Source organism: Neofelis nebulosa, chromosome 17 (genome assembly GCF_028018385.1).
Source record: "Neofelis nebulosa isolate mNeoNeb1 chromosome 17, mNeoNeb1.pri, whole genome shotgun sequence".
Taxonomy (NCBI): domain Eukaryota; kingdom Metazoa; phylum Chordata; class Mammalia; order Carnivora; family Felidae; genus Neofelis; species Neofelis nebulosa.
Window position 1 is genome coordinate 44,904,848 of NC_080798.1, and position 27,983 is coordinate 44,932,830.

Below are 27,983 nucleotides of genomic sequence, written 5' to 3' on the forward strand. Positions count from 1 at the left end.
TGTTTGTACTTGTTTTCAAATCTGTAATGATGTTTACATAGCTGTCTCCCTTACTAGATGGGGCATTCTGTGAGGGCAGGGTTCTTGCTTCATTTGTTACTGTATTTTTAGTGGCTAGCCTAATTACTGACACATGGTAGGTAGCTAAAGCTATTCATTGTGTTGAATTGAATTGAACTAGAGATACTTAGCTTAGTTGGGAGAAGAGAGAGAAAAATAATCTCAGTCTTTAGATAATTGAAGGATCCTCATGTGGAAGAGATTAAGTTGTTTTCTTTTTAAAAAAAATTTTTTTAAATGTTTATTTTTGACAGAAAGAGAGAGAGAGATGGAGCATGAGCGGGGGAGGGGAAGAGAGAGAGGGAGACACAGAATCTGAAACAGGCTCCAGGCTCCGAGCTGTCAGCACAGAACCCGACGCGGGAATCAAACAGACCGCGAGATCATGACCTGAGCCGAAGTCAGACGCTCAACCAACTGAGCCACCCAGGCGCCCCAAGATTAAGTTTTTTTCTGTATGGCTTCAGTGGGTAGGCAAACCAATGGTGGAAGTTTCAAGAAGTTTGTAAATGTTGAGTTGTCTAAAGCTAGGTAGCACTGTCTCAGGAGGTACGGAATCTATCACCAGAAGATTCATTTGTGACTGGTTAACTATGGAAATAATTCAAGTATTTAATTGTTCATTTATTTCTTTACTCATTTATTCAAACATATATTGAGCACACACTGCTCTAGGTGTTGGATATTAAGACAGAATAAATCATAATTCCGCCCTTAGGGAACTCAGACCCAGCAAGCAAACGGAAGTATTAGCAAGGATTACAACCCAGGGTGCCAAGAGGTTGTTATAGAGGTGTAATGGTAATACCCCGCAGAGAGTTGACAGGAAAGGTTGCCGAGGAGGTGACTTTGGAGTAGAGTTGACCAGACAGACAGAAAGAGAGGAGTCCTAAGCAGAAGGAACAATACATGCAAAAGCTCAAAAGTTAAACTTTTTAGAACATAGTAGTGGTATTTCATTTGGATTATGTGGCCTCAAAATACCCTCCAATCCTAAGATTCTGTGTGCTAGCTGTTTAACTTAGTGTATTTTTTTCACTTCCTGGCAGATATTATGTGTATGTGTGTATTTCAGTTGTCATTTTTTCATAGGAAGCAAAAACAGTAACCTTCTTCTTTGATTTTTGTTCATAGTCAAGTTCATCCGAGAAGTAACACCATATATCAAGAAGCCATCATTAGTATCAGATCTACCGTGGGAAGGTGCATCTCCTCAGTCACCAAGCTTTAGTGGCAGTGAGGACTCTGGTTCTCCAAAACACCAGAACAGCACCAAGGACAGGAAGGTCATCCCTCTCAAAATGTGCTTTGCTGCTAGAAACCTAAGCATGCCGGATCTGGAAAACAGGTGAGCTGTACCTAAGAAGAACATCATTTACAGCTTTATAAACTTAAGGACATGTTGCAATATAACTTATGTATATTTTTAATAATATGACTGTTGACTATATTATACGGAGGAAAACATCAGCCTGAGATGAGTGAATAATCTTTGGAGTTCCATATTTAAATTACTTCACACACATATGTACATGTACTTATATAGAAATATTTTGGAAAAACAGGCAGGAAATTTAATGGTGGTTACTACCAGGGAGTGAAATAGGATTAGAAGGTAGGAGAGGAAGGGCTTCTGCTCTTCATTTTATATTTTCTGGAGTGTTAGTACTTCTCTCACTATGAAATTACTCTGTAATTTTAAAAAATCTTGTTAAATTTTTTTAAATGTCCCCTTAGATGGAAACTCCTTATATTGTGGCTAGTGTATAGAGTCAGAGATTTGATCATAGGTATGGCTGCATCAACTAGCAATGTGATCCTGGCAAGTTAATGTCTCTTGAGTTTCCATATTATTTTTTTTTAAGTTTGTTTATTTTTGAGAGAGAGAGTGCAAGTGAGGGAGGGACAGAGAGAGAGGGAGACAGAGGATGCAAAGCTGGCTCTGTTGACAGCACAGAGCCTGATGTGGGGCTTGAACTCATGAACCGAACTGTGAGATCATGACGTGAGCTGAAGTTGGATACCCAACCGACTGAGCCACCCAGGCGCCCTTTGAGTTTCCTTATTTGTAAAAAGAGAGAGCTGGATTGAATAATTTTTTTTTAAGATTTTATTTTCAGGTAATCTCCACACCAAATGTGGGGCTCACACAGCCCCAAGACCGAGAGTTACATGCTTCACTGCCCAAGCCAGTCAGTGCCCCCAATCTAATTTTAAAGCAACCAATGTAATTACTGATTCAGTATCAGTGTTAATTTATTTATTTTTTGAGAGAGAGAGAGAGCAGAGGAGTGGTAGAGAGAGGAGGGGAACAGAGGATCTGAAGCAAGCTCTGTTCCACACTGATGGCAGAGAGCCCCATATGGGCTCGAACTCACAAACTGTGAGATCATGACCTGAGCTGAGGTTGGACGCTTAACGGACTGAGCCACCCTGGCACCTCTGGATTGGATAATTTCTTTTTTCTTTTTTTTTTCTTTTTAAATTTATTTATTTTTGAGAGAAAGAGAGAGAGAAGGGGGGGAGGGACAGAGAGAAAGGGGGACAGAGGATCCTAAGCAGACTCTGCACAGACAGCAGAGAGGCCTGATGTGGAGCTTGAACCCACAAACTGTGAAATCATGACCTGAGCCGAAGGCAGCTGCTTAGCCGACTGAGCCACCCAGGCTCAGTTTGCTTTCTTTTAAAAGTTCAAGATATTATAGAAATTGTCTCGAGTTACATATACGTTTATTTTTGAAAGATTGTGTGCATGTTAAATCATATCGAAATACAGTAAACGTTAGTCTTTAATGAAATGCTCTATTTTTTTCATAAAGTAAGAATTTAATTTGTAAAGAATCACTTCTGCCTCTTAAGCCAAAATTAATTTTTTTCTTCAAATGAGATATACTTATATAGAGCCTTTGGTTAATCATGGACCTAAAAAAATTAGTAGGGACCACAAAGAAGGAACTAGAATAGAGAAACAATGTGATAAAGAGCAAACAGCAACTAAATTTATCAACTGGTTGTCGGGCTGACCAAAGTTTTCAGGCTAAGTCTCTTCATTGTAAATCGTTTCTGAGAATGAGAATAGACATTTGTTGTCTTAGTCTGTTTTGGCTGCTGTAACAAAATACCATAGACTGAATGGCTTATAAACAACAGAAATTTATTTTTCACATTTCTGGGACAGGATAGGAATCTAAGATAAGGCGCTGGCAGATTCAGTGTCTGGTGAGGGCCAGCTTCCTGATTCATAGGTGGCTATCTTCCTGCTATGTCCTCACACAGCGGAAGAGTCTAGAGAGCTCTCTGGAGTCTCTCTTATAAGAACACATATCCCATTCGTGAAGTCTCTGCTGTCATGAACTTATCACCTCCCAAAGGCCCCATGTCCTAATATTATCACATTGAGGGTTAGGGTATTAACATATGAATGTGGGGGGGGGGCACAAGCATTCAGTCTACAGCACCCTTAGTGCTGCTGATATAGCTGGATATTAGAGAAAAAGATAAAGTATTATAAAGTTTCTGTAGAACTCTGGGGTGTCGGGAGTGGGGAGAAAAAGAAGGAGGAAGGTGATGTGACTTGGCTGTATTATTGAAGGTTGTGCTACTTTATCTTCTACCTAGACATCTTTTAGAGCTCATTAAAACTTGGGGCTGCATTCTCTGTAGCATAAATGGTAAATGCTAAAGACACTGGGTGCATGATCAGGTTTGAAATAGGCCTTCAGAACCAATTGGAGAGGGCAGTTTGGGATACAAGAATTGTATTACACCTTGCTCTTCAGTAAGATGTGTCAGTCTTCTGAACCGTGTTATAAAATACAAGGAAAGGTCTTAAAAGATTCAGGCGATTGCAGATTCTCAGTCTTAATGCTGCAAAGTAATTTGTTTCTCATATTACTTGAAGTACTAAAATTTGTAGATAGTTTGCTTTTTATAAAATATAAATTGGAAGAGGGGCACCTGGGTGGCGCAGTCGGTTGAGCGTCCGACTTCAGCCAGGTCACGATCTCGCGGTCCGTGAGTTCGAGCCCCGCGTCGGGCTCTGGGCTGATGGCTTGGAGCCTGGAGCCTGTTTCCGATTCTGTGTCTCCCTCTCTCTCTGCCCCTCCCCCGTTCATGCTCTGTCTCTCTCTGTCCCAAAAATAAATAAAAAACGTTGAAAAAAAAATTAAAAAAAATAAATAAATTGGAAGAGATTCAAAGTTATTTCTATATCACTCTTACTTTCATTTCAGTGTGCTGACTAGACAAAAAGAGAAGAAGTAGAATTACAAGTACCTGGCAAGATTATGCATAACTTCAGTTATGTCCACAAGAATGTGAACATCTATCTTGTATGTCTTAGCAGTCAGAACTGCTAAGTGTTCAGAACCCATTAACTAATTAGATAGAAGTTAGGATGATGGGCTTTGTAACTTTAGCCAAGCTATTTGTTTTCTGTAAACCTTGGTTTCCTCCTATATAAAATGAAAGCTTATGTGCAGATTAAATAAGAGAATGATTGTAAAATTGACATAGTAAGCTTTCAGTATACTGTTATTATAGGGGCCATGTCCTTAGGACCTTAAATACATCCCTTAATTCCCCTGTCCTGTTTTCTCTGTCTGTAAAATTGACATAATAATGCTTGCTCAACTAGAGTCTTTTAGAACTACTTCAAGGATAAATAAGATAATATCTATAAAATCACCTGAAGCTCTTTGATCCTTAAGTTTATCTTAGCTCTGTCACAGGAAAATGTCATGACAAGTAACATAGCTGCAACATTTAAAGCCATGTTAAAAAATAGTCCATTGTGGTAACAGTAAAAACAGGTCTCGTTAGGACATCTGTGAGCAAAACATTTATCAAGTTGCAGTTTTATATAACTGACCATATTTCTGTTTGAAAACTTTAATCTTCAACACAGTCTCTTGTAAAACTCAGAGCAAGAAATAGGCCTGAATGTTCCTAATGTGGAAAATACTTAATATGGCTTTTAAGCCCTTGGTAGGCATGTGGTTTCCCATCATTTTTTTTTTTTTTTTACTACCATTTTATTGTGGAAAATCTTCCAGCATGTAGCAAGGTCAGAAGAATTCTATAGTCAACATTCATTTTCCCACCACCTAGATTCTCCATGAACATTTTACTATACTTGCTTTAGCACAGATTGACCCATCTATCCATCCATTACTCCCTCTTACTTTTTTTTGGATACACTTCAAAGTGAATTGCAGATAATATATTTCCCTCCTAAATACTTAAGCATGCATATAAATAAGTAGTTGGGTGATTCACTGTAGTTTTTTTTTCCTTTTGAGGAAATATTTACATATAATAAAAGGCACAAATCATAAACTTTGACAAGTGGATATAGTTTTGTAACCCAAGCATATCAGGATAAAGAACATCGCCATCACCCTGGAAAGTCTTCTTGTGCCCCTTCTCAGTCAATTCTTTCTCCCACCTTTGAAGGTTACCACTGTTCTGACTTTCTAGTATAGATCAGGTTTTTTTTCTTTTAATTTTTTTTTAACGTTTTATTTATTTTTGAGACAGGAAGAGACAGAGTATGAACAGGGGAGGGTCAGAGAGAGGGAGACACAGAATCTGAAGCAGGCTCCAGGCTCTGAGCTGTCAGCACAGAGCCCGATGCGGGGCTCGAACTCACGGACGGCGAGATCATGACCTGAGCCGAAGTCGGCCGCTTAACCGACTGAGCCACCCAGGCGCCCCAGTTTTAACTATTCTAAAACTTTGTATAAATGTAATTATATGTACTCTTGTGGTAGAATTATTTTACTCAGCCTAAAGTTTTGAGATTCATTTATCTTGTTGCATATATCAAAAATTTTTTATCCTTTATTGCTGAATGATATGGTGTTATGTGAATATATCACAGTTTCGTTGTCTATTTTCCCATTGATGGGAGTTAATGTTAATAAAGTTAGAGTTTAGCAGTTAATTCCAGTTCAGAGTTAATATTAATTAATATTAATAGAGTTACTATGAATATTTTTGTACACCCCTTTATAGATGTATATTTTCATTTTTCTTGGGTAAATTCCTAGGTGTGGAATTGCAGGGTCTAAGAGTTTAGTTTTGGGGGTGCCTGGCTGGCTCAGATGGTAGAGCATACGACTCTTGATTTTGGGGTTATAGGTTCAAGTGTCACACTGGGTGTAGAGATTATTAAAAATAAAATCTTTAAAAGAAACAGGTTTAGTTTTCTAAGAACTGCTAGACTTTTTTCCCAAAGTGATTGTGCCATTTAAATGAATACTATTATCAGTAAATTAATACTGTATTAACAAATTATTAACTGTATTATTTAATCAGTAAATTAATACTGTATTAACACCAGCAGTATATGAGCAGTTTTGTTGTTCCACATCCTCACCAACATTGGTAGAGTCAGTCTTTTTAATATTAACTATTCTGGTGGTAGGTAGTGGAATCTCTTTTTGGATCATCTTTCATTTTGACATAAAGTTTATTTGACACGAGAGGGGAAACATCCTTTTTTTCTGTTTTACTACCTTGATTTAGTTTCAACATCTAGAGCTGAAAAAAGTGCTGATCATCAGAATGAGTAAATAAGGAGGAGGAAGTTTGTTCTCAAGACCTCACTAGATGCTGTTTCTGATAGTTTTAGGCAGTTCACTGTGGGAAGTGAAAGCTAAATAAATAATGATTAAGTCCAGAGAGAACACGAGCCCATTCTTTCTCAAACGGCATTGTGGGCAGTACGGAGTTCAGCAAGGACAAGATGTTCTCAAATGCTGCTCTTCAGGGAACCTGGGTGGCTCAATCAGTTGAGCATCCAACTCTGGGTTTTGGTTCAGGTCACAGTTCTTGAGTTCAAGCCCCGTGTGGGGCTCTGTGCTGGCAGTGTGGAGCCTGCTTGGGAGTCTCTGTCTTCCTCTTTTCTGCCCCTCCCTCACTTGTGCTTGCTCTTTCTCTCTGAAAAATAAAATAAACAAACATTTTTTTTTTAATTTTTTAATGTTTTATTTATTTTTGAGACAGAGAGAGACAGGGCATGAATGCGGGGAGGGTCAGAGAGAGAGGGAGACACAGAATCTGAAGCAGGCTCCAGGCTCTGAGCTGTCACAGAGCCTGATGCGGGGCTCGAACCCATGGACCGTGAGATCATGACCTGAGCCGAAGTCGGACGCTTAACCGACTGAGCCACCCAGGCGCCCCAACAAACATTTTTTTTAAAATGCTACTTTTCAGAAATATAAATCTTTAACCTTGAGTTGGTTCACAAAGTCTTGGTCATCTTCACATTGGCTATTTTCCACGTAAAAGCTAAATTTTGGCTTTATGACCTATAAAACAATATGATTGTTACTGAATAAAACATGTTATCTCCAAGACTTTACTAAAAGAAGAAATAGGCAGGCTAGACTTACAGAATCCTATGTTCCGGTGTACCTAAACATTGATTTGATTCATCTGATCAAAATGTACTTGCATTTCTCAGGAAATCCTCAGTGGTTTGATTAGAAGCCAAAACTTTTCACACTGTAGCTGTCTCCTCCTCTCTCCTGTAGGCTGAACAATTACTGGCAGACTGCCTTCAAATTTTTATTAGCAGAGTTTTCATTCGAGTTTTTCTTTTAAAACAGTAGTAGACTTTCTGAAATACTTTGTCTCCTTTATCAGTTCTGGGGCTCCTTTTCCAAAGACAAAGTCTTCTGCATCCTAGAATCCTCAGTCCTGTTTTGGAGTCTCTTTTCGGTTTCTTGTAAGTTAATTTTCTATTTCACAATCTGTTCTTAAGAAACACTTAGATTTCAGGGGCACCTGGGTGGCTCAGTCAGTTGAGCGTCTGACTTCGGCTCAGGTCATGAACTTGCGGTTTGTGGGTTTGAGCCCCACATTGGGCTCTCTGCTCACAGCTCAGAGCCTGGAGCCTGCTTCAGATTCTGTGTCTCCCTTTCTCTCTGCCACTCCCCTCCCCTGCTCGCTCTCTCTCTCTCTCTCTCTCTCCCCAAAATAAACAAACATTTAAAAAAAATACAAAAAAAAAAAAAACCCCACTTAGATTTCTCTTTTCATGAAAAATTGGTGCTCCTGCCTTATAAACTAATGTACTGTCTGTTTTTATCTTTTTCCAGCCTAGTGGTCCTAGTATCTTATCCTGTTTAATCAGGTTTAGTTTTATTTTATAACAGATTTATTTTCCATTCTTCCAGTTATTAATAACTAGGATCTTTGACATCAGGATTTTCAGAGTTTAGACTGTGTCGAAGGAGTCTGAGAGACTGTCCCAGAAACAGTATGAAGTGTAAAGGCTTTTTCAGAAGGTGAACATTTTGTGCCTAGAGAAGGATGAACAGATTCCTATCTTTAGTACTAAGTAGGTCAGTAGGAGGAGTGAAAGAAATTTCTCGTCATGGTTTTGCGACCAAACTTTTTAGCATGTGTTTAAAGGATGTTAAGCTGGTTACAGTGCCAAAGCAGTCAGGTGGAAATAAATGGCCCTGAACAACCAACCTGACAGAAGGACTGAATTAGGGACATCACTGGCTCTTCTACCAGTTGAGTGGGATGAGAGCGGATATGAATCTTTTGCTGGGTTGAGGGTGGGGCAGTCACTGGCTGCTGGGTGTGGGAAATGCTGGAAGAGACTTTCAGCCAGCCTCTTCATTTTAGCTGTGTGTTTTACTCCCACTCCCAGAGGTAACTGGTGCCTCTAATTTGTTCATCCTCTTCAGTATTCTGTAATATGGATTGGCTGGGATTTTACTCTCCCCATTTTTCTTAAGTCTGCTAAGTCATTTCACTCCTCTTTCTGTTTGCCAGCCTCCAAAATTTTGTTGTAGTTGCTCTTCCCTGTTCTTGCTTGTAGGATTATGCTCTTTATTTTTATTTATTTTTATTTTTAAGTGTATTTATTTACTTGAGAGAGACAGAGACAGCATGAGTAGGGGAGGGGCAGAGAGGGAGAGAGAGAGAATCCCAAGGACGCTCCGTACTGCCAGTACAGAGCCTGACGCAGGGCTTGAACTCACGAAACCATGAGATCATGACATGAGCCAAAACCCAAGAGTCAGATGCATAACTGACTGAGCCACTCAGGCACCCCAGGATTATGCTTTTTATTTATTAAAAACATTTTTAATGTTTATTTATTTATTATTAAAAAATTTTTTTAATGTTTATTTTTGAGAGAGAGAGACAGAGTGTGAGTGGACAAGGGGCAGAGAGAGAGGGAGACACAGAATCTGAAGCAGGCTCCAGGCTCCGAGATGTCAGCACAGAGCCCGATGCGGGGCTTGAACCCATGAACCGTGAGATTATGACCTGAGCCAAAGTCAGATGCTTAACCGACTGAGCCACCCCAGTGCTCCTATTTATGTATTTTGAGAGAGAGAGAGAGAGAGAGAGAGAGAGCGCACGCAAGCAGGGGAGGGGCAGAGACAGAGAGAGGGACAGAGAGAATCCCAAGTAGGCTCCACACAGTCAGCGCACAGCCTGACATGGGGCTTGAACCCATGAAATATGAGATCATGACCTAAGCTGAAACCAAGAGTTGGATGCTCAACTGACTGAGCCACCCAGGTGCCCCAGGATTATGCTGTTTAAAAGTCCCCTTTAGAGTCTCCTGGCTGGCTCAGTCAGTAGAGCATGTGACTCTTGATCTTGGGGTCGTGAGTTCGAGCCCCACAGTGGGGGTAGAGATTACTTACAATCAATCTATCAATCAATCCCCTTTAAAGTTTGCTGATGACTTCTTAGATACAGCACCAAGAGCACAATACAGAAAACAAAAAAATTGATAAGTTGAACTTCATGAAAATTAAAAACTTCTGCTCTGAAAAAAGACACTTGTAATAGGGTCTCCAGGAAAACAGAAATAGTAGGATAGATGATGGGTGGATAGATGGATAGGTAGATGGATGGATGGATGGGTGGTTGGTTAGATGAATGGATGGTTAGATGGATAGAGAGGTAGCTAGATTATAGGAATTGGCTTAGTGCACTATGAAGGCCAGTCCTATGATCTGGTGTCTACAAGCTGAAGAACCAGGAAAGCCATTGGTGTAATTCAGTCCGAGTCCAAAGGCCCAAGAACCCAGAGTGCAAGTGTGCAAGAGCAGGAGAGGATGGATGTCCCAATTCAAGCAGAAAGCAAATTCACCCTTCCACATTTTTGTTCTCTTCATGCCCTGACTGGATTGGATGATGCTTACTCACGTTAGCAAGGGCCATTTTCTTTCTTTTTTAAAAAATATTTATTTATTAATGTTTATTTTTATTTTATTTTATTTTATTTGTTTGAGAAACAGAGACAGGGCGTGACTGGGGGAGGGACAGAGAGAGAGGCAGACACAGAATCCGAAGCAGGTTCCAGGCTCTTAAGCCATCAGTACAGAGCCTGATGTGGGGCTCAAACCCATGAACTGAGATCATGACTTGAGCCAAAGTCAGATGCTTAACCGACTGAACCCCTCAGTCACCCTTTTTTTTTTTTAAAGAGAGCACAAGCAGGGGAGGGACAGGGAACGTAAGGACAGAAGCTCCAAAGTGGGCTCTGTGCTGACATCAGACAGCCTGATGCAGGGCTCAAACTTACGAACCACAAGATTATGACATAAGTTGAAATTGGACACTTAACCCACTGAGTTACCCAGGCACCCCAAGGCCATTTTCTGTTGATAATGCTACTTTCTTCCAGAAAAATCCTCACAGACACACCCAGAAATAATGTTTTGCCAGGTATCTGGGCATCCTTTAGCCCAGTTAAGGTGACACATAAAACTAATTTTCACCCACTGTTAAGAGAATGAAAAGATAAGCCACAGATTGGGAGAAAATCTTTCGTGAAATACTTATCAGATAAAGGACTGGTATCCAAAATATACAAAGAATTTTTTTTAATGTTTTTTATTTATTTTGAGAGAGAGAGAGACAGAGAGAGAGAGAGAGAATGCGCAAGCAGGGGAAGGGCAGAGAGAGAGAGAGAGGGAGAATCCTAGGCAGGCTCCATGCATCAGACGTGGGGCTTGAACTCACAAATCATGAGATCATGACCTGAGCCAAAATCAAGAGTCAGACTCTAACTGACTGAGCCACCCATGTGCCCCTCAAAGAATTCTTAGAACTCAACAGTAAGAAACCAACCCAATTAAAAATGGGCAACAGAGTGCTGCTATAAACTCTGTTGCCCATTTTTAATTGGGTGTTAAAAACTGAGAACAAACTGAGGGTTGATGGGGGTGGGAGGGAGGGGAGGGTGGGTGATGGGTATTGAGGAGGGCACCTTTTGGGATGAGCACTGGGTGTTGTATGGAAACCAATTTGACAATAAATTTCATATATTAAAAAAAAAAATGGGCAACAGATCTGAACAGACACCTCACAAAGAAAAAATGCAGATGGCAAATAAGAATATGAAAGGTGCTGGGGCTCCTGGGTGGCTCAGCTGGTTGAGCATCCAACTTTGTCTCAGGTCACAATCTCACAGTTCATGGGTTCAAGCCCTGCATCAGGCTCTGTGCTGACAGCTCAGAGACTGGAGCCTGCTTCATATTCGGTATCTCCCTCTCTCACTGCCCCTCCCTCTCTCTCTCTCTGTCTCTTTCTCTCAAAATGAATAAACATGAAAAAAATTTTTTTAAAGAATATGAAAGGTGCTTTAACTTCCTATGTGATCAGGGAATTGCAAATTAAAACAAGGAGATACCACAATACGCATAAAATCTGAAACACCAGTACCAAATGCTGGAGAGAAATGTAGAGCGATGGGAACTCATTCATTGTTGGTAGGAATAAAAAATGGTACAGAGACTTTGGAAGACAGTTGGCAGTTTGGTACAAAGCTAAACATAGTCTTACTCTATGACCTAGCAGTTGTGCTCCTTGGTATTTACCCAAAGGAGTTGAAAACTTATGTTCTCACAAAGACCTGCACACAGATGTTTATAGAAACTTTATTCATAATTGCCAAAACTTGAAAGCAACCAAGAAGTCTTTCAGTAAGTGAATGGATAAAAAAAATTGTGGTACATCCAGACATTGAAATATTATTCAGCAATAAAACAAAAACAATAAGCCCTTAAGCCAAAAGAGACATGGTGAAACCTTAAATGCATATTGCTAAGTGAAAGAAGCCAGTCTGAAAAAGCAACATACTGTGTGATTCCATGGAGATGGTAAAATGATTAGTGGTTGCCAGAAGTCAGGGCCAGGGCCTGAATGATGGAGGAATCAATAGGTGGAGCAAAGGGGATTTTTAGAGGAGTGAAATTATTTTCTATCAGTAATGGTAGAGATATGCCATACATTTGTCAAAACTCACAATATACAACACAAGGAGTGAACTGGGATTTTAGTTCCTAATATTGTATCTGTATTGAGGGGCGCCTAACTAACAATTCTTAGGGGCACCTGGGTGGCCCAGTCAGTTGAATGTCTGATTTTGGTTTAGGTCATGATCTCATGGTCTGTGAATTCAAGTCAAGTGCCTCCTCGGGCTCTGTGCTGACAGCTCAGAACCTGGAGCCTGCTTCGGATTTTGTATCTCCCTCTTTCTCTGCCCCTCCCCCTCTTGTGCTTTGTTTCTCTGTCTCTCTCTCTCTCAAAAAATAAATAACATTAAAAAAATTTTTTTTAAAGGAATATTGTATCAGAATTGACTCATCATTTGTAACAAATGTACCCTACTAATGCAAGATGTTAATATTAAGGTATATTATGGAAAGGCGAAGAGGGGTATTTGGGAGTTCTCTATACTTCTTACTCATTTTTTTTATGTAAACCTACTACTGCTAAAAGAAAAATTCCGTTAAGTTTTTCAGAAATCCCCTTTAATTGTATTTAGTGGGATTTCAGGAAGGAATAGACTAAATGTGTGTGCTGCTCAATTGCTGTGGTATATAGGGAGTTCTAGAAATACTGGAAATACTTTTTTTTTTTTATTCCAACGTTTTTGGTTTTGTTTTTTTTTTTAATTTTATTTATTTTTGGGACAGAGAGAGACAGAGCATGAACGGGGGAGGGATAGAGAGAGAGGGAGACACAGAGTCGGAAACAGGCTCCAGGCTCCGAGCCATCAGCCCAGAGCCGGACGCGGGGCTCGAACTCACGGACCGCGAGATCGTGACCTGGCTGAAGTCGGACGCTTAACCGACTGCGCCACCCAGGCGCCCCAATACTTTTTTTTTTTTAAGACTAGTATAAGTAATAAAGAAAATATAAAACAGCTTGCTTTGCGTTTATATTCACACATTATCTAATAATCTAGCATTGTATTTTATAGATAACTACTTGTCATTAAGTAAATTTACTCTAAGTTTGGCTACTTTAATGATTAGACGAGCAGTTTCTCTGAATAATACAATTATTAACTCATCCAAAGAATTAAAATAGAAATTATTCTACCTTTTAGTGTAATAGTTTATTGTTATTAAGTATAATGTACTGTTTTAAATCTTCGTCCTATAACAGATGTATAGCTATTTTTCTTCTAGAGAATATAATTAGTTTTTTAGACAATAAATATCTTGAAGGGGTCCCTGGGTGGGTCAGTTGGTTGAGCACCCGACTTCGGCTCATGTCATGATCTCGTGGTTCGTGAGTTCAAGCCCCATGTCGGGCTCTGTGCTGACAGCTGGGAGCCTGGAGCCTGCTTCAGATTCGGTGTCTTCCTCTCTCTGCCCCTCCCTGCTTGTGCTCTCTCTCTCTCTCTCTCTCTCTCTCAAAAATGAATAAACATTAAAAAAACATTTTTTAATAAAAAATAAATAAATACCTTAAATACCATGACAGCAACAATTGATATAGTGAAAAATAACATCAAAAATAATAAATAATAAATATGATAAAATAACATGAAGTACTAGATAAAGGTCAATATGAATACTAAGGTATTTGTTTATCTTCCTCTTTCTACTTTTGCTGCCTTTTAGGATGGATGAATTCCTCCTATCTAGGAGTCTGTCCTCCTGGTGAGCTCTGTGTAGGTTTTCTTGGGTCCAATTAAATCTCCCCAGGCCGTTTCTCTCTCTACTGTAATCCATCTTACATGCTACCATAAGATTATTTCTGATTAATTTATTTTACAGTTTTTAATTGTGGGAAAATACACATACCATAAAATTTACCATCTTAACCATTTTTTTGAAGTTTATTTATTTTTGAGAGAGAAAGAATATGAGTGGGGGAGGGGCAGAGAAAGAGAGGGGAGAGAGGGGATCCCAAGGAGGCTCCACACTGTCAGCGCGGAGCTGTACATGGGGCTCGAACTCAGGAACCACGAGATAATGACTTGAGCTGAAATCAGGAGTTGGACGCTTAACTGACTGAGCCTCCCAAACTCCTCCCATCTTAACCATTTTAAGTGTATATATAGTACCACAATCTCAAGAACTTGTTCATCTTGCAAAACTAAAACTCTGTACCTATTAATTAGACAACAATTTCCTATTCCCCCCCTCTTCTAGCAACTACCATTCTAGTTTTTGTTTCTATGAGTTTGACTACTATAGATACTTCATACAATATTTCTCCCGTAGTGGCTGGCATATTTCATTTAGCACAATGTCCTCAAGGTTCACCCATGTGGTAGCTTATGTCAGAAGTTCCTTCCTTTTTCAGGCTGCATAATATTCCATTGTTTATATAATACCACATTTTGTTTATCCATCCCATTGGTGGACATTTGGGTTGTTTTTACCTTTTGGCTATATGAATGATGCTGCTATAAACATGGATGTACAGATACCTCATAAAATTATTTTTTAATTGTTTCGGTATGTTGTTCCCCTGTTGAAAATCCTCAGGATTCCACATTGCTTACCTATTAGTATCCAGACTTAACCTACTACTCAAACCCCCTAAATTTTGGTCTCAAGCTACTTCTCACTATATGTAGTTATAGGATAGGAAATCAAATAAATAAATTCATTAAAACTGTAAAATAAAAGCAAATAGCTTATGACTTGCTATCTAAAGATTTTTTTCTGACTAGTATGAACTTTCTAGTATGGGCTTAAGTGAAGTTTTGATTGTTCCCAGATTTTATTTTATGTTGTGGCTATTTTCTAGAACTTCTTGGTCTTTTGGCTATTGCCCTAGAACTTTGAAGGCATATAAAACATGGATAGACTGATAACTAGATGACTCACTCTAGTGTGAGGGCAAGTGGATAGATAGGTGAGTAGGTAATATAAGGTAGATGTGTTTAAAACCTGCTTCAGGGGCGCTTGGGTGGCTCAGGCAATTAAGCACCCAACTTCGGCTCGGGTCATGACCTCATGGTCAGTGAGTTCGAGCCCCATGTTGGGCTCTGTGCTGACAGCTCAGAGCCTGGAGCCTGCTTCAGATTCTGTGTCTCCCTCTCTCTCCTCCTCTCCCGCTCACACTCTGTCTGTCTCTCTCTCTCTCAAAAATAAATAAACATTTAAAAAAATAATAAACAAATAAAACCTGCTTCAAAGCAGGACACTAGCTCAGTAAGTGTGCCTCAGAGGTATAGGGGCCTCCCCTGCAGTCCTGTTTCACCCCTACCATCTTGCCTCTTTTAAACAAGAACTTCATAGTAATCACAGTCCTTTATAGGAGCACTTTTTGTAACCTGTAATTTCTACCTTCCCCATTAGACAATAAGTCCAATGAGGATAGAGACGATTTTTTTTCTTTTTCACCACTGTATCTCCAATGTCAGTGTCTCACACTAACTGACATATAGTAGGTGCTCAATAAATGTTTATTTAAGAAAGGACAGACTGACCAATTGACAGTGAATATTTGCCATATTAACTGTGTCAAATTAAAATACTTGTAATCATAAAGTGTTTAGAAATGTGGCAAAAGAGAGGGGCGCAAACTTCAAGGCAGGAATGCTAGTATCATGTAAACTGCTTATCTTTGACAGGTGGTGTAGGATCTCGTGACAGTGCTTCAAGGCAGGAAAAACTGTCTTCAGAAAGATGAAAGAATAAAAAGATCTGTCCTTGGTCAGTAGCAGTTGGTCAGTTTCTAACCCACCAAGAAGAACACTCCTAAGAGCTTTTTCTTTTTCCCATTTTGAAAGGTACATACGTTCCCCCGTTAGAGCACAACATTTATTTGACTTTTAAAACTCATCTTGGCAAAAACTTTGACCAAAACAGAAGAAAGCACTCAATAAGTTGCTTTCTAAGAAATTTGACCAATGTACTTGTAAAAAAATTTAGCAAATTCCTAAAGGTTACTTTTGAAGTATAGACTGTTCTCAGTTGAGCACTGACAAGTAATAGTCATAGAGTTGAAGATATCTTAACTGTTTTTCTACTATGACTCAGTGGCTGATTTAATCATATAATGTTACCCAGATTCTAAAAAACAGTTTCAGATTTTCATAAAGAGTCATATTCTTCAGTTATTTTCTCTTTTCTTTATTCCACATGGTGGAAATTTCAGTTCACTATTTGGCAGTCAGATGTATTTACCAAGCAATACCTTATACCAGAATTTTCTACATATTTAAAAAAATATCAATTCTTTCTTTACAGTGTGCCTATGACATTCAACAAGCATGGTTTCCATTTCTTTGACATGGAAATTAAAGCAAAGTGAGGTGTTTTACTATAGGCCATACAATAGGTTCCTTCATTTTAGGTCATTACGTTAACACACTAAAACAACAGACCCAGCAGTTAGTCTTTCTGATGATTATCTTTCCATATGTAGTTTTCTCTGGAACTGGACCCTAAGGAATTAAGAGAAAGTATCTTTATTCTGGGATTTAAAATTAAAATAGATTTCCAGTTATGTTTGTTGCACTCTGGCAGGTTTGATGACTTCTGATCTAGCTTACTGTTTGTTTGTTTTTTTTCTTTTTCCACACAGATTGATAGAACTACATTCTCCTGATAGCAGGAACACGTTGATCCTACGCTGCAAGGATACAGCCACAGCACACTCCTGGTTCGTAGCTATCCACACCAACATAATGGCTCTCCTCCCACAGGTATTGGCTGAACTCAATGCCATGCTTGGTGCAACCAGTACAGCAGGAGGCAGCAAGGAGGTCAAGCACATTGCCTGGCTGGCAGAACAGGTGGGTTGACAGGCAGGGCAGGGTCCCCCTCGGTCACCATTCAGAGCCAAAGTGTTTCCCCCATTTCATATATCTGTAATATTTATCATGTGGTCAGGTCCTGGATATCTAGCTTGCAGATCTTTTGTTTGTCGGTCTTGTGTTTCTCCTCCCTATCATTTAGTTATTTGTTGCTAATTATCACCTGCACCAGAAGAACTGACTGTCATGATAATCATCATTACAACATAACGAAAAAGATAGTCTTATTACCATCTCTGTCCTTAATGACAGAGGGTAATTTTCATGATTTTAGAGTAGGATCAGCAAAATTTTTCTGCAAAGAGCCAGACAATATCACAACTACTTGACTCTGCAGTTGCAGCAAGAAAACAGTAGTAGACAGTAAGAAAATGGAGAGGTGTGGCTCTGTTTCAATAAAATTTTATTTACAGAAACAGGTACTGGGGTGCATTTGGCCCATAGGCCCTAGTTTCACAACCCCTGTTCTAGTCTACTGTCAGAGTTTCAGGGCCGGAAAGCTTACTCCCCTGTTCTGAGAAAAGCATAAAATATGCAAATTATCTTATAAGCCATTCGACACAAATGTACAGTTGTCTTCCACAACTACAAAATGAAAAAAGGAGAAACAAAACCTAAGGGGACATTGGGTAAAGGGAAAGGAAAAACTTAATCCAAGTTAGATTAAATCCCATTTTGATGGAAGGGAGACTCTGAGTATACATGATGTTACAGTACATCCTTCTTTTGAGTCTTTCACTGTCAGCTGGGGCAAAAGTTGTTGAAAAAGGAAGACTGGACTCAGGGTTCCAAGATGAGTGTTCAAGTGGTAGTTCTGGCTTTCACTGGGTTTAGATCTTTTTAAAGGTTTCTTCATCACTTTGAATCCTAAATCCCTCATGTGTGTCCAGGGGGGCAGGGATTATGTCAATATCAGCCCAGGAATATTTTGTTCTTTTGTTTTTGTTTTGTTTTAACTACAGTTTGTGAGGTCTGGCCTTCCACCTCAACAGGGTTCTGATTTGATAGATCTTTGGTGGGGCCTAGCAGTCTTGTTTGATAGCTTCCCAGGAGATTGTATAGAGACCAACTTTGGACTCTACTAATCTGTTTTTCTTATGACTCTAAAATTTTATAAACATTTCAGATAATAATTTGTAATATATTAGAACACAGAATTAATGCCGTGATAATTTTGAGGAAGTATAATTAGGATAACTAAGAAGAGAAGAAACTAATGAAAGTCATGGTATAAGTACTTTTGACTTTGAAAGTTTTAGTATTTTGGTTATGTTTATCATTGTTTCTAAATTTTTTTTAAGTTTTTTATTTTAATTTCAGTATAGTTAACATACAGTGTTATATTAGTTTCAGGTGTACAATATGGTGATTCAGCAATTCTATACATTACTCACTGCTCTTCATGGTAAGTGTACCCTTTAAATCCCATCACCTATTTCACCCATACCTCCATCTACCTCCTTTCTGATAACCATCAGTTTGTTCTCTATAGTTAAGAGTCTGTTTCTTGGAAAATTAATACCTACTCTTCTTAAATTATTCCAAAAAATAGAAAAGGAAGGAAAACTTCCAAATTCATTCTATGAGATCAGCATTACCCTGATACCAAAACCAGATAAAGACACCATTAAAAAAGAGAACTGCAGGCCAATATCCCTGATGAGCATAGATGCAAAACTTCTTAATGAAATACTAGCAAACCAAATTCAACAATATTATTAAAAAAAATTATTCCCCACAGTCAAGTGGGATTTATTCTGGGGTTTTAAGATAACTCAGTATTTGCCGAAAATCAATCAATGTGATACATCACATCAGTAAGAGAAAGAATAAGAACCATATGATCATTTTAGTAGATGCAGAAAAAGCACTTGACAAGTACAACATCCATTCATGGTAAAAGCCCTCAACAAAGTAGTTTTAGAAAGAACATACCTCAACACGATAAAGGCTGTATATGAAAAACCCACACTGAACGTCATACTCAATGAGGAAAAACTGAAAGCTTTCCCCCTGAGGTCAGGAACAAGACGAGGATGTGCACTCTCACCACTTTTATTCAACATAGTACTGGAAGTCCTAGCCATAGACGTAAGACAACAAAAAGAAATAAAGGCATCCAAATTGGTAAGGAAGAAATAAAACTGTCACTGTTTGCAGATGATGTGATACTCTATGTAGAAAACACAAAAGATTCCACCAAAAAACTGCTAGAATAAGCGAATTCAGTAAAATCACAGTCTACAAAATCAACGTGCAGAAATCTGTTGCATTTTGGGGAGCCTGGGTGGCTCAGTCGGTTGGACATCCAACTTCGGCTCAGGTCATCATCTCACAGCTTGTGAGTTCGAGCCCCACGTCAAGCTCTGTGTGGGCAGCTCAGAGCCTGGAGTCTGCTTCGGATTCTTTGTCTCTCTCTCTCTCTTTCTCTCTCTCTCTCTCTCTCTCTCTCTCTCTCTCTGCCCGCTCATGCTCGCTCACTCTCTCTTGCTCTCAAAAAAAAACATTTAAAAAAAAGTTATAGAAATCTATTGTATTTCTATACACTAAACAATCCCATTTATACTTGCACCCAAAGTAATAAGATACCTAGGAATAAACCTAACCAAAGAGGTCAAGGACCTGTACTCTGAAAACTGTAAAACACTGATGAAAGATTGAAGATGACACCAAGATATGGAAAGACGTTCCATACTTGTGGATTGGAAGAACAAATATTGTTAAAATGTCTATACTACCCAAACAATCTACACATTTAATGTAATCCCTATCAAAATATCAACAGCATTTTTCACAGAACTCAAACAAAGAAAACTAAAATATGTATGGAACTGCAAAAGACCCCAAATAGCCAAAACAGTCTTGAAAAAGAAAAGCAAAGCTGGAGGCATCATAATTCCGGACTTCAAGTTATATTACAAAGCTGTAGTCATCAAAACAGTATGGCACTGGGACAAAAGTAGACCTATAGATCAATGGAACAGAAGTGAAAAATCAGAAATTAACCCACAATTATATGGCCAGTTAATCTTCACCAAAGGCAGAAAGAATGTCCAGTGGGAAAGAGAATGTCTTTTCAATAAATGGTGCTGGGAAAACTGGACAGCAACATGAAAAAAATGAAACTGGACTACTTTATTACACCATACACAAAAATAAATTCAAGATGGATTAAAGACCTAAATGTGAGACATGAAACCATAGAAGTCCTTGGGGCACCTGGGTGGCTCAGTCGGTTGAGCGGCCGACTTCGGCTCAGGTCATGATCTCGCAGTCCGTGAGTTTGAGCCCCGCGTCGGGCTCTGTGCTGACAGCTCGGAGCCTGGAACCTGTTTCGGATTCTGTGTCTCCCTCTCTCTGTGACCCTCCCCCGTTCATGCTCTGTCTCTCTCTGTCTCAAAAATAAATAAATGTTAAAAAAAAATTAAAAAAAAAAAAAAAAAGAAACCATAGAAGTCCTAGAAGAGAGCACAGGCAGTAATTTCTCTGGCATTGACCATAGCAACACCTTTCTAAATATGTCTCCTGAAGCAAGGGAAGCAAAAGGAAAAATAAACTCTTGGGACTATATCAAAATAAAAAGCTTCTGCACTGGGGCACCTGGGTGGCTCAGTTAGGTGTCTGACTGCTGATTTCAACTTAGGTCATGATCTCACTGTTGGTGAGGTTGAGCCCCACATTGGGCTTCATGCTGACAGTATAGAGCCTGCTTGGGATCCTCTCTCTCTCCTTCTTTCTCTGCCCTTCCCCTGTTCGTGCTCGCTCACGTGCTTTCTCTCTCTCTCTCTCAAAATAAATAAACAAAGTTAAAAAAAAAATAGCTTCTGTACAGCAGAGTAAACAATCAACAAATCTAAAAAGTAGCCAAATGGGAGAAGGTATTTGCAAATGACATATTCGATAAAGGGTTAGTATCCAAAATATAAAGGAACTTCTAAAACTCAACACCCAAAAAGCAAATAATCCAATTTAAAAATGGAGAGAAGACATGATCAGACGTTTCTCCAAAGAAGACCAACAACAGACACATGAAAAGATGGTCAACATCACTCAACACCAGGGAAATGCAAATCAAAGCTACAATGAGATATAACACCCCACACCTGTCAAAATGGCTAAAATAAAAAACATAGGAAACAACAGGTGTTGGCAAGGATGTGGAGAGAAAGGGGACCATTTGTGCAGTTGGTAGGAATGCAAACTGGTGCAGCCACTGTGGAAAACAGTATGGAGGTTCCTCATAAAGTTAAAAATAGAACTACCTTATGATCAGACTACTGGGTATTTACCCAAAGAATACAAAAAACACTAATTCAAAAGTATACATGCACTGTTATGTTTATAGCAGCATTATTGACAGTAGCCAAGGTATGGAAGCAGCCCAAGCATCCATCAATAGATGAATGTCTGTAGAAAATGTGGTATATAGATACAATGGAATATTATTGAGCCATAAAAAAGAATGAAACCTTACCATTTACAATGACATGAATGGGGCTAGAGAGTATAAGGCTAAGTGAAATAAGCCAGTTAGAGAAAGACAAATCACCATATAATTTCACTCATGTGGAATTTAAGAAACAAAATAAACAAAGGAAAAAAACTAAGACAAATCAAGAAACAGACTCTTAACTATAGAGAACAAACTGATGGTTACTGGAGGGAAAGTGAGGGAGGGGTGGGTAAAATAAGTAATGAGGATTAAGGAGTGCACTGGTTGTAATGAGCACAAGGGTCATGTATGAAATTGTTTGAATTACACCTGAAACATAATACTGTATGTTAACTAACTGGAATTAAAATAAAAACTTAAAAAAAAATAAAATGCACTTTTTATCCTCAAAAAAAAAAAAGTGTTTCTTGATTTGTCTCTCTCTTTTTTTCCCCTTTGTTTATTTGTTTTATTTTTTAAATTCCACATATGAGTGAAATCCTATGGTATTTGTCTTTTTCTGACTTATTTCACCTAGCATAGTAATATACTCAGGGTCCATCCATGTCATTGCAAATGGCATGATTTCATTGTTTTTATGGCTGAATAATATTCCGTGTGTGTGTGTGTGTGTACATATGTATATGTATATATATGTATGTGTATACGTGTGTGTGTGTGTGTATATATATATATATATATATACACACACACACACACACATCTGTTTTTTTTAAGATTTTATTTTTAAGTAATCTCTACACCCAGCGTGGGGCTCAAACCACTAGATCAAAAGTTGTACACTTTACTGACTGAGCCAGTCAGGCACCCCTGTACCACATCTTCTTTAATCAGTTATCTGTCAATGGACACTTGGGCTGCTTCCATAGATTGGCTATTGTAAATAATGCTGCTGTAAACATAGGGGTGTGTGTATCTTTTTGAATTAGTATTTTTGTATTCTTTGGGTAAATACCCAGTAGTATTACAATCCTACTGGATTGTGGGGTAGTTCTATTTTTAATTTTTTTAAGACCCTCCATACTTTTCCACAGTGGCTTCACCAGTTTGCATTTCCACCAACAGTGCATGAAGGTTCCTTTCTCCCCCACATCCTTGCCAACACTTGTTGTTTCTTGTATTTTTTATTTTAGCCATTCTGAAAGGTATGAGGTGATATCTCATTGTAGTTTTGATTTGCACTCTCCTGATAATGAGTGATGTTGAGCATCTTTTTTTATGTCTGTTGGCGATCTGAATGTCTTCTTTGGAGAAGTGTCTGTTCATGTCTTCTCTCCGTTTTTTAATTGAATTATTTGTTTTTTGGGTGTTGAGTTACATAAGTTCATTGCTTCTAAATTTTTATATGCTGAGGGGCGCCTGGGTGGCTCAGTCATTGAGCGTCCGACTTCGGCTCAGGTCATCATCTCACAGTTCGTGGGTTTGAGCCCCGCGTCGGGCTCTGTGCTGACAGCCCGGAGCCTGCTTCGGATTCTCTGTCTCCCTCTCTCTCTGCCTCTTCCCCACTCTCATTCTGTCTGAATATCTCTCAAAAATAAATAAACATTTAAAATAAATAAATAAATAAATAAATAAATAAATAAAATTTTATATGCTGATTGAAAAACTCAATTGAGTAGTAATTGTGCTGTGCTTTCAGCCATGTTAGAAATGTTCATGATTTTAAAAGGTAATACATTCACATGGTTCAAAGGTCAGAATAAAAAGTTAATAGGTGAAAAGTCTTACTTTCCTTTCTGTCCCCCATCTAGCCAATTCCCACCCTTTTCCCCTAGAGAGGTAATCACTTTCATTCCCTTCCAGACAATCACTTGAGAGTGTCTTTATGCAAATAAAAGCAAATATGAACACATATTCTTTTTTTCTATAAAAGAAGACAACATATTATGGATACTACTTTATACCTTGTTTTTTTTTCATTAATATATCATGGCAGTCTTTCTGTATCAGTGCAGAGAGAGGATTCTTTCTCATAGCTGTATAGTTTTCTATTGTGTGGCCATAATTAAATAAGCACTCCTCCCAGTTTTGTTACAATCTTTTGCCATTATAGGCGATGGTACTGTGAATGACCTTGTAGTTTATCCTTCCATACATATGTGATCCATGGTCTTTGGTTTCCAAGTTCATATATACCAGATAATAAGGGAACCTGTATTATCTGAATATATTTGGTTCTTCAGTTTACAGGAGTGAGTAGTAAAACTTTGGTTAGTAAGGGATTTATCCAAAAATGTAACTGATGCAACAGTTCCTGTATTTGGATATTGAGAGCTTAGAAAGTAGGGGATATTTCTATACCTGGAGAAGAAATCTCCAGAAGTGCTGGGTCCCAGGGTGTGTGAATTATCTATCGCTATATGAAAAATGACTCCAAAACTTAGTGGCTTTAAAATAAATATTTACTTCATATAGTTTCTAAAAATCAGGAATAGGGGAGTGGTATAACTGGGTAATTTTGGCTTGGGATCCCTTGTGACGTTGCAGTCAAACTGTTAGCCAGGGAGCAGTCATCTGACAGCTTGACTGGGGTGTTGGCAGGTCCGCTTCTAGTATGACTCATTCACGTGGCTGTTGGCAGAAGGCCTCAGTTATCTGCCATGGAGGCCTTGGTGCAGGGCCTCCTGAGTGTCCTTAAGACATAGCTCCTGGTTTTCCTCAGAGTGAGTGATCTGAGAGAAAGAACAAGATAGAAGCCACAGTGCCATTTTTTGACCTAGTTTCTTCTGCTTTTTTTCTTTTCATTAGCAGCGAGTTACTAAGTTCACTCTACACCCAAAGGTTCCACCTCTTAAAGGGAAGAGTAGTAAAGAATTTGCGGACGTAATGTTTTAAAAAGGGTATATGCATTTGTGATTTTGATAAATGTTGCCAAATTGCCTTCCATCAGATTCCCACCAGCAATACATGAGAGCTGTCAGACTTTCAAAGTGAAATTAATTTAGTTTATGCTACACAAAGACAAGTAGAAAGGAGAAAAATAAAGCCACCAGTTCATTACAATATGTACTTTATGGGCCATATTTATGTGGTGAGTCTTCCGATCAATTTTGAGCTCTTAGAACACAGGAGCACATTTTTCCCCCAAATCTTTCCTGCTTCCAAAGAACTTAGCCTAATGCTATGTATACTGTAGATGCTCAGTAATTTTTTTGTGTATGTTTATACATATGTATAAGAAAAGCAGAGAAGTCACTAACTATAAAATATTATCCAAGAACACAAGCTCAGGTTTGGGAAATAATACTAAGTGAGAAAGTTTAATCACTTTGAAAAATCGTACCACTGAACTAATTCCAAGTACTATTTCTAAAATACTCTTGATTTTTACTTTTTTGGGGGGTTATCCAAATCAGAGTATAGGGTGTTCAAGCAAGACTGGATACATTTCTCAGAAGTGTTATGTTGAGTTTATGTATCTAATAAAGGTTGGACTAAGCAAATGCCAAAACTTTTCTAATTGGAACATTGTTTAATTCTTTGAGTGTGAAAATGGTCAAAATAATTTTATATTATATAATCTTTTCAATATAGATAAGCATTTCTTTTGGCATGAGATATATTTATTGAAAATCTTGTATACATGAAGTTGTTTCAGTTGTACTTAGAAAAGATATTCATTTTACAGGGATAAATTTAGGAAGGATCATTAATTTAACTCTAAATAGTCTCTCATTTATCTGTTTCGTTATTTCACATTGTTAAAAACTCAGTTTGTTTAAAACAGGGAAAACCTATAATACGGGTAGTTGATAACCAATAGATAAGCTCTTCTCTCCATAGGGACTTCTGTCTCTTCATTGATACTGATTTTTATGTGACTGATAGTTTATTTAGTTGGTTATAGTCTTAAAAGAGAATTTTATTTAAGTCCACCAAATGGGGGACGTATTTGCCTTTAAGACCAGTAGTTTTTAGGCTTTTGAGTATTCATTAGAAAAGACAAGACAGCCAAAGAAAGCTTTGTTTCCACAGCTTTGTTCCTGATCATTCTCAAAATGTGTAAAGACTCAAATTAGAACATACACACTAAATGAGCATTACTGGAATGGTTTATTTAGTTTCTTCTCTGTTTTCTATCCTAATAACAAAATAAAGAACAGAAGTACATCACCTGTCAAAAAGATTGATTTATAGGATTAAGGATTTAGGGAATGAATAGTAACCATTAGTTTTTCATCTTTAGTGCTCTACAACTTTATTAAAAAATAAAATCTGGAGAAGGCTGTTGTTTGGCCAGGTGTGTGTATGTGTGGGTGCTGAAACCCAAACAGACCAGAACCCTAACATTAGTATCCCTTTTTTCTCTGGCCAAAACCTTAATAGTGGAGCCCCAAGGCTGCTTGGACTGCTACCACAACAAAAATACATGCTGTCTATAGCAGGCAGCATTTTGACTCCAGTGAGAGCAAATAGTATCCTTATAACTTCAGGCAAATAGGCAAACAGAATGACTTAAATTGACGTTTCTTTTTTCTACAATGGTAAGTAGAAGAGGGAAAAGAAGTTCTCCAAACACTGACTCCAAAGGTCCAAAGAATAGTTTTGAAAAATTGTGGGTCTTTTAAAATATTTTTTTAATGCTTATTCATTTTTTGAGAGAGAGAGAGAGAGAGAGAGAGAGAGAGAGAGAGAGAGAGAGAACAGAATCCAAAGCAGGTTCCAAGCTCTGAGCTGTCAGCACAGAGCCCAAGGCGGGGCTCGCGCTCACAAACCATGAGATCATGACCTGAGCCAAAGTCAGATACTTAACCGCCTGAGCCACCCAGGTGCCCCTGAAAGTTGTTAGTTGAACAAAAAGTTCTATCTTAAAAGTGGATATTGTTTCTATTGATAATAGCGATTTTCCTTTATTGCCTAAAATATCTTCTCTGGGAATAAATGCATTTAATTTGTGTTTTCCAGCTGCATATACTCTGATCGAGCCTTTAAAATCTCTCTTGTAACTTAGAGGAAAAGTTAATTTTAAAAAGTCAGGTTGCCATTTTAACCTCTTTGAAAGATAGATTTTATGTTATAGTAGTTCCCCTTCTGTATGGGGGATATATTTCTTCTTTTTTTTATGTTAATGTTTATTTATTTTTGAGAGAGAGAGAGAGAGAGAGAGAGAGCACACAAGCTGGGAAGGGGCAAAGAGAGGGAGACAGTGGATCTGAAGTGGGCTCTACACTGACAGCACAGAGCCTGCTGTGGGACTTGAACTCATGAACTGTGAGATCAGGACCTGAGCCAAAGTCAGACACTTAACAGACTGAGCCACCCAGGCACCCCAAGTGAGGGGATCTGTTTCAGGACCCCCAGTGGATGGCTGAAACCACAGGTAGCACTGAATGTAAAATATATATAATGTTTTTTCCTATTCTTATGTACATGTAATAAAATTTAATTTATAAATTAGGCACGGTAAGAGGTTAACAATAGCTAATAATGAAAAAGAAGAATTATAACAGTATACTATAATAAAGGCTATATGAATGTGGTTTCTTTCTCTCACAATATCTTATTGTACTGTGTTAGCCCTTTTTGTGATGATGTGAGATGATAAAATGCCTGTGTGATGAGGTGAAGTGAGGTGAATGATGTAGGCATCATGACATAGCATTAGGCAATGATTGACCTTCTGACCATACATCAGAAGGAGGATCATCTGCTTCCTGACCATGGTTGACTGTAGGTTTTGAAATCGTGAAAAGCAAAACCATGCCTAGGGAAGACTACCATATCTTTCCTACTGCAGTATTATCCATAACAATCTCAGAGACAAAGACTTAGAAATCCCTTTGGGTTATCTTGACCCAAAAATGTAAGAATCCAAGACAACCTCTTTAGAACTGATATTTTCCCTCCAGAGTTACCCATAGACTAAATATAGAATCTTAGAAAGCTTGGGTTCACTGTCCAGAGAAGCATAACTATTTCTACAGTACTTTGCTGGAATCTCAGAGTTGGGTCATACCTTTTGTGCTTTCAGCACATCCAAGAACATGAGGCATTTCCCTGGATAGAATTCATTTCCAACTCCTGGAATTAGCTGATGGCTGTAACTAAGAGGGGAAAGTTCTGGTAATAGATGTTATAACACAGAACCGAACCACTCAGGCCACTTTTCAGATTATAGATACATTCTTAAGGTGCTCTGACATGTCCAAATTACCTTCAGAAATCATTAAGGAAGAAAAAATAAGAAGTAGCTTTAAAGATAACTCTTTGAGAGATAAGTGATTCATCAGTTCGATATCCCTTGAAGCCACCAGTGATAGCTGAAGGATCGTTGTTAAAAAATAACACTATCATTAAGCATTCCCTGTTCCTCATCTCATGGGGGAAATTTTTTGATATACCAGGGCTTTTCTTGAGCATCGTCTTTTGCTTTTTGGCTTTGGGTCCTTGACAGTATGGATAAAGAGTAGTTGT

At 38.5% G+C, this 27,983-nt stretch overlaps 1 protein-coding gene across 1 annotated transcript in view; it reads left to right on the forward strand.

The window, feature by feature from the left end:
• Positions 1-27,983, forward strand: part of SNTB2 (syntrophin beta 2) — a 109,602-nt gene that overhangs the window by 46,086 nt on the left and 35,533 nt on the right. Inside the window, exons 2-3 of the mRNA XM_058708614.1 lie at positions 1,195-1,408; positions 16,885-17,095. Of these exons, the coding sequence (XP_058564597.1) occupies positions 1,195-1,408; positions 16,885-17,095 (425 nt within the window). The remainder of the gene's footprint in view (positions 1-1,194; positions 1,409-16,884; positions 17,096-27,983) is intronic.